The 8,122-nt window shown below is 40.4% G+C and overlaps 1 protein-coding gene across 6 annotated transcripts in view; it reads right to left on the bottom strand.

The window, feature by feature from the left end:
• grid1a (glutamate receptor, ionotropic, delta 1a) overlaps positions 1–8,122 on the bottom strand; it is a 395,293-nt gene that overhangs the window by 331,343 nt on the left and 55,828 nt on the right. For 5 of the 6 annotated variants that reach the window (XM_036215433.1, XM_036215430.1, XM_036215429.1 and 2 more), the window contains one exon: positions 4,030–4,108. The exons of the other annotated variant lie outside the window; for it this stretch is intronic. In XM_036215433.1, coding sequence (XP_036071326.1) covers positions 4,030–4,108 — 79 coding nt within the window. The remainder of the gene's footprint in view (positions 1–4,029; positions 4,109–8,122) is intronic. 6 annotated transcript variants of the gene reach the window in all.

The following is an 8,122-nucleotide window of genomic DNA, read 5'->3' as shown; positions in this document are numbered from 1 at the left end:
GGCTGCTCTGCTGCCTCAGGTGTGGCTGCTCTGCTGCCTCAGGTGTGGCTGCTCTGCTGCCACACCTGAGGCAGGGTTGGGGCCCTTGAGGATCAGGGTTGGCCAGCCCTGGAATAGAGAATCTGTGGAGGGAACTGAAAACCCAGGTTGCCCAGCAACAACTCCAAAATATTACAGCTCCTGAAAAGATCTGCATGAAAGAACGGGCCAGAATAGCAGCTACAGGGCAAAATTTCTGAAGACCTTCAAGGTACTTTTGACTTTTGTCGTCACCAACCAGGATTGCATTACAAAGTATGCAGATGAACATTTTGTTGTTGACCAAACACTTAATTGATGTAATATTCATACAAAAGGATTTTCTGGATTTCCAACCGTTAAGCTTCGTTTCATGTCCGGTCTGGTTTAGAATGGACCGTCATGGCACATGTGGCTGTGAAGATAGTGGCTCGACTGCACCAAAAAAGTGAAACTAACAACAAAAACAATGGAGTTCATCTAGTAGCTCTTTTTTCCACTCTTGGTTTTGATACTTTGTCAAAGCATTTAATGTTTGACAGAACGTTGAATGTAACCACTTTCTTGGTGCTTTCTTTTGTCGTAATGACCTTCGCCAATGGTTTCAACACTAGCCCGCCCTATCTGGTTGGTTCCGTTTGCTATGAACCTACAACCTTGTCTGCAACAACAAGACCTTAAAAATAGCGGAAAAAGTATTAGATAAGAAACCTCTGAGATCTGAGGTTTTGTTGACAATCTTAAACAATATGGCGCCTCCCACACTGAAAAAAACATGTCTAGCTCCGTTCTGACCTAACAGCCAGGACCACTATGACTGGAGGTTGTCTGAACGCAGCTCATCCTTTGAGCAGAAAGTCTTTTCTTACGAAGCCATCAAAGAATGGACAAACTCATTCAGAGTCTGAAACTTTCCTCAGATATGAACCATTTCTATAACATGGAATATTAAGACATTACTTTTGTAAAAGCAGCAATCTTAGCATTAAGTTTTGTAAATCAATCCCATGATTTTATTTCATTTTTTATTGTGAGCCACGTCCGGTACCTCTTCTGGTAGCAGTATTGGTACCCTAACCCAGTACCGGTAGCCTAACCCCAATACCGGTTTGCGTGCGGTACCCTGTCCAATTTGTACCCGGTACCTCTCTCTTCTGGTAGCAGTGCAGGTACCCTAACCCGGGACCGGTTTGCATCCGGTACGCACTCGGTATCGCAGCTGGTACCAGTTTGGGCACGGTATTGCATCTGATACCGCAACGGACATCTCTCTGGTGCTGGGTAGGGGTACCGGAGCACTCCATCTCGCAGTACTGGACCTGTTCCAGTTCACGGCCTGAAGGTTGGGGACCCGGGATTTAATGTGGGGACACCCTTCTTCTCCTTTCGGCTTATCCCATTTTGGAGTCGCCACAGCGAAACAGCACCAACTGTTTTGCATCACTGATTTGGCAGAGATTCCTGACGCAACCCTGTCCTTGAAGGGCACAAGGACCCAGTTAGGCAGCAGCATCAAGGGTTTGACTAAGGACATAATCTGGTTGGAGATCAGTGGACACCTTGAACCCTATACTTAGCCCACTGAGCCATCCAGCCGCTTAGTGTGGGGTCACCCAAAACGTCAAAATTGACACTGAGGGGTCCATAGCCAAACGTCAATATTTAACGACTTGAGAGTGAAAATGTGTTTTTTAGAAATGCTCATACTACTGGACTGGACTGGACTGGATCGCTCAGTGGAAACGAGGCTTTAGTCTTTCTAACCTTACAAACTGCGTTCATATTTATAAGTGAGACAGCTCAGAGAATCAGTGACTGTCAGATATATACATATTTTTTTGCGACACTATATATAAATAAATCTGTTTCTATCAAATGAAACATCAAAAGAGCTAAAGAAATCCTGAGTGGCACTTATATGAAGGCTGTGAGTGTGTAGTTCAGCATATCCAACATTATCATATAAAGTGAGTGTTTTGCTTCTGGTGTGGAGGTGAGGCGTCAAAACTCCACTTAGTAAGGATGCTGCCAGATACATCATGTCAGCCATTATACCACACAGGCATGTGCAAACTAATGTATCTCCTCAATTATTTATTTCCTGTGTATAAAAAAGAGATTTAAAGGAATAGTGCTGTGTTTTAACTCCAGAGCACATACAGTAACAGTATATGTAATTTGACCAACATTTATGGTTTTCGTTTTGTCGTTCATTGCAGTTTTTGGTTCAAAACATCTCCAAACTTGAAGTTCCAAAAGTGAAAAATGTCTCCTTTAAAAGTGCTGCCTGTTTCTTTCACATCCACTTTAATTTGGTCCCACATTTCCTTCAAACAGTCACCGACACATTAGTGGATAGGTCACGCCTGCTCTCAGCACTGAAGGTGGAATTTCACACAAACCTGAGTCATGATTTTTATGGATATGAGCAATGGAGTGCAAAGGAAAGACAGACTTTTGCTCCTCCCCCTTGGAGCCCAGCCAAAGAGAGAATTCAAATGAAGCATTTGTACATTCAGTGCATTTGCCTCTGAGTGCAGAAGCCTATTTAACACTGCTGTTCCGACGGCTCCCTCTCTGCCCTCGGTTTTTTGGGAGATCCTAATGGGGGGCTTCTTGAAACTTCATTTTATTTTCTTTAACATGTATTTTTGGAGCATATTTCTATCAGAAAGTGACAGAAATAATGGAAGAGAAACAGCAGGATGCAATCAAATGTCCTATGCATGAACACAATCACAGCAGCTTCTGCAGACATCTATATGTGCTGCAGAATAACAGCAGCGGGCGCGCTCCATAACAACAGGCATTACAGGATAATTACACATTGATATCAGATAGCTAAAAAAAAAAAATAGACACTTTCTAACATTTTGCGCTTGTCAATCCTTTAATGACCCTAGATGTGGTTGTAAGGAGCCCATGCACCAATTTGAAGGAGGGTAAGACGAGTTGAAAATCTATTCATGTCAGGAAGAAATGTGCAAGGAATAGTAATAGGTGTCTGCAGCACTTGAGGTGAATAAGGAAGGCTCTCTCTTCCAAATTCACAGCCTGAAGTAAGATTATAGATTTATCATGTTATGGGAGAATGAGCACAACCTCCTTCACAGACCCGGAATTTCAATGTAGAATTTGTTGACTCTGAACGATGTTTGCATGTATGTATGTAGGACATGAGAAAAAGGTAAATAACAGGAGTTGGAGTCAGGAAAAACATGAAACCGTGTGGAAACGAAAGCTTCAATCTGTCAGGAACGCTCTGCAGCAAGAACGCTGAGATTCAGGTTTTAGACAGCGGTGCAACCTTTAGACCTTTCCTCGTGACATTAGGGCTTGTTAAAACACCGTACTGCCCTGACAAGGATTGAAATTATTAACACAAAGTCGAGGTATTCATAAAAAAAATCAAAACTGCACCTGCCCTGGAGAGATTTAAATCTTTTCACTTCTTAAGACTTATTTTTTTTCCCTTTTGATTCATTTCCCACTCATACAAAATGCATATAAAACATTTAGATACATAGCGAGATAACTCAGTTTAAAAAAAAAAGATTTATTTTTTTATTTTTAAGGAGCTGTTTGTGCCCTAGGAAAGGAGAAAAAAAGTTATTTATCTATTTCGTTGAATTTTTTTCTTCTTTTGGCTCCCTAACCACATCAAGCCGCTCCACAACTGAGAGGGGATTGTGGTTACTCGCATCAAAAATGAAAGATGTACATGCAGTTGTGGTCAGGGTTTTCTGGTTTTTCTGTCAATAAGTCTGGAATTTTCATTTATTTATTTTTTTTGGCGGTACATCAACCGGCTGTCTAGTGGAAAGCCCAAGGTCTCATAAAAGTAGCATAACATTTTTGAAAGACTCTCCTCTTTCTGATTACATTTTTAATCTGGATCATAGAAGGGCAAATCAAAATTCAATCTTGCGATGGTGACAAAGTCATTATAGGACATTAGCTGCGTGTACTCATCAGTGATTTTGCCTGCAGAGTTGTTTGTAAGTCACACACCTCGGCGCAGCCGCTCAAGCGTTTGTGTTGGGCATTTGAAACCGCCGCCTGTGTCAGCTACATTCCACTCCAGCTGTGCCTGCAAGACAATCATTAGTTGCGGGGTTGTTTGAAGGGGATCGCATCCGCAGAACCTATGAGATCTACCTCTGCAGATTAAGACAAGCAGCCAAATGAGCAGGTCAGTCCGGATGGAGCACTGAAACAGGAAGACATCTGAAGGTATAACTACTGAAAAACAAGGGGCTGGATTATCATTTGGCTGCTTCCACTTTGACATAAACAGCCAATTGGTGGAGGGGATTATCAGAATGAATAATTGGCCTTTTGGTAAGCTTTATGCTTCCAATTTACTGCTTATTGTGGCCAAATTTGCAGCAGGAAAACACTGCAGGTGTTAAGTTTCAGAGTTGAGGGCACGTTGGCTGGAAGAAAAACCGCCTGAAGGAGAGAAGGAAGGAAGTTTATTTGAAAAGAAAACATAAGCCGCACAGACGAAAACAGATTTGTTTAACATGGCTATGTGGCATTTTTCTCATGATGAAGGACATATATGAAGTAAGTTACATTTCCATGTATTTCTTAATTCAAAAATACCATTGGAAAAAGCTTGTAGGTGACATAGAAGCTACTGCGGCACTTGAAGACGACTACATTCGTCTACGTCTTCGTTTTCCTCATCCGAGCTGCTCAAAACTGGATCCCTCTAATATTGCTGACCTGCTTGATGGAATGTTCTTTTTTTTCATTTCATCTTTAGCTTCTGTGCAGGCTGGCTGTGACTCCGCCCATTCACCTGTGGAGCAGTCACAGCTGCCTGCACTTTGCTAAACAGCCACACAAGATTTAAGGGACTCTCCACCAGCTTTCAGTGTCGGCTCGTTCTGTGTTCTACCCATCTTCTCCTTGGCTTCACATTTTGTTAATAACCCCTTTTTTGATAGTTATAGATCACGTGATCGGAAATTGGGTCTGATCACGTGGTTGATGACTGAATCGAAATCGAATGATGTCTCCTGATCAATCTCGGACATTTAATATATTCCTATTGTGGTCAGCACTTTATATTTCAAGCTAAACATTCCAGATAAATACTTTAAATTGTCGAGTTTGTTCATGATGTGTAACCTTTAAATATTGTGGCACTACTTTGAGAAAGAGGTTCACAAAAACTGTTCGACTACGCTAAGCTAAGCTAAGGTAGGCTAGCAAGATATTCACAAATTTGAATTTCCGTGATTAATAACTCTTTTGAAAAACATTTTAAAAATGTCTCTATTGGGTTGTCTTCATGCAAATAACGACCTACACAGGGATTTTAAAAGAAAAAAGATCGGGGTCATGTTTCTTTTAAATGAGAACAGCGCTCTCTGTGCTGCCCGCAGACAGAGACGCTGCTGTTGGAAAAGAAGTGCTCTGTTTAAGTGTTAAATGAAAATTGAAAAAAAAAAAAACCTTATCTCTTTATTAAATTTGTTAAACGTGTTAGAAAAGTATCGGATCGGGACTTGGTATTGGCAGAAAGTATTCAAATGACTAGGAATTGAATCGGGCCCAAGAAAACACATCTCTACTTTTGAATCACTAACAATTCCACAAATTGGATTTGCAAATTTGCCTAATAGAGATGTGTCAATTCATAAAAAACTCACATTAATCAAAAAATGAGTTTGCGTATATCAAAATTTGCATATTTTACAAGACAGCATTGTAAACACTTTTTAAAAATTATATTAATCACAGAATCAACAGTGACGCTGCACACAGGAGGTCCCACAGCATCACGACGCTCGTCAAAAGTTGAATTCTCGAGGAATTGTTGGATTCACAGCTCCTCTCTAAAATCACCATCCACGAATCCCCAAAATCCCGTCTTCCGTAGCCACTCCCACATAGCTTCCCGCTCCATGACCTGAATAAGATGCCAACATCTCCTTTGATAGATGATGATGATCGCTAATGCCGTGATAAAACATTTGAATGTATTTGAATGTAAATCAAAGTCCACATCCGTCGTTGGGTTTTTGAATGTCTTATCACATGAGTGGGTTTGTGTTTATTTGTGATTTAATGGAAAAAGTGTCATTTCGAAATTGTGTTTTTTCAATATTTGCAGAATTTCTATCACATTTTGCACATATGTGTTAAAGAAACTCAGCTGTTTACATCTTGTTTTGCGGTTCTTCCCTGCATTTGGGTTCTTTCCTTCTCACTGTTGTACCAGTGATGTTAGGTTGAGGGTTGTAATATAGCGGGAGACCACATAAACAGATGGATGACAGGAAGTGAGGCTGGGCATGTTCCATGACAACATTCGGCCCACAACTCAGAGGAATTTTTTTTTGTTTTTTTTAACTTGTCCTGTCCAACAGCTGATCAAATCAGAGGAAATTTTCTAATAAATTTCTGCATAAATGATGTCAAAGAAAACAACAGACTTTTTGATTTAGTCCAAAAACTGTATCTTTCTAAATAAAAGACCACTGGGAACGCTTTGAAGATGGATCAAAAGAAGATTGGAATGGGTCTCTAAATGAAACTTGGAGCAGCCAAAAAAGCAGTTGTGCAATACTTCAGATAAATCGGTTGCTTTTTTATGCTCCCTTCAAGCTGTTTATTGATGCAGGGGGGTGCCAGAGTCTGCCGCAGCTGTCATGTGAGAGGAAGGTTAAACGCTGGATGGGTCACTTGCTAATCAGAGGCCACACTGAAACAAATGGAGACAAACAACCTTGCACATTCTGACTCACAATAGTGTTCTCTATTTATTTAGTGAGGAAAACAGAGTCCCGTATATGCAAAAATAAAACCTTTAATCCATGCACCTCGGTCTAAATTTAGCTATAACCTTCATGCCGTCTTGTTTTTAAGTTGTGAGGCTACAATACTGTTTCTAGGAATTTTGTTAGTGCAAATTGTGATGATATTTCTGCCACAAATCTTCCCTCAAACCGGAGTTTTACCACGATCCAAGGCTGGTTGGTTGTCAACATGCTGTCTGGCAGAGTTTCCTACAATTCGCCTTTGTGTCGCCTCACTTTGCCTCACGCTGCTCCCACCTCTCTCCTCATCTCTTGCTCTCGCAGTCCTCCAACCCTCACAGAAGTGCTCGGACGTTGAAGTAAGACTGGAGTGTTAGAATTCTGCTCATTCGTGGTCTCCCCTGAACTCCGCGGGGTTCTTTCTCTCCTGTTGATTCACAAGATAACTTCTTGACAGGTCAAAGCTTTGGGCCTCATGACCAAACCCGAGGAAATGAGTGATGCTAGCAGGAAGCTGGGAGAGGTGTTTCTGCTGTGGCTCCAAATGTAGCTTTAAGCTCTCCAAAACCCATCCTGAGAGTCAACACAGCTTTGTCTCCTGGAGGCCAGTTAACTCTGATTTATTACAATTTCTTGTAAATCTATCATCCCCCAAGGGGAGAGCTTACCTTGTTGCCTTGTTTGAAAGTATATATAATTTAAAATGGAATCTCAACATCCATAGCTATGCAGTAAGAGTGCGCTTGCAGCTTTTGATTAATTAGGGAGGTTCCTTATAAGGGTAAACAATAAATTGGCATACAGAGGTTTTTGTAAGGCTGGATATCGATGATCATTTCCTAAAATGAGTTAATTCAGTTCACAAGAGCCTGAACCAGCTTAGATTCAGATTTTTTTAATTCAATTTGATTCTATTCAATTTTGAGTTTAAACGGTTTACAAAATTATACACATTTTTTTTTTAGAAATTCATTCATAATCTACTATATGTTTTGAATTTATTTACATTAATCTGATACCGTTCACATACTGTAAAATGTTTAGTGAAATAATGAGATTGTTAATAGCATACAGTGTTATAAGGAGAAATTCTAACAAAAATTGTAAACATTGTTCTGCCTCTCCTGGAGGACGTTTCAGTTTGGCCACTAGGTGGCGATCGCACTATAGCAGTACACTTTTTTAAAGAAGAAGAAAGAATTAGCAAAAAACAGTGCTTTAGACCACAAATGGTTACTAAAAAAATATTTCCTTATAAAAAATTGGAAAATTCATGTAAGTAAATAAAGATGCTCATTTAGTCAGCAGTAAGTGTTTAAGTCGACCGTTTA

Source organism: Oryzias melastigma, linkage group LG15 (genome assembly GCF_002922805.2).
Source record: "Oryzias melastigma strain HK-1 linkage group LG15, ASM292280v2, whole genome shotgun sequence".
NCBI lineage: Eukaryota > Metazoa > Chordata > Actinopteri > Beloniformes > Adrianichthyidae > Oryzias > Oryzias melastigma.
The sequence above is the reverse complement of the archived record's forward strand: the minus strand, read 5'-3'. Positions and strand labels throughout refer to the sequence as shown.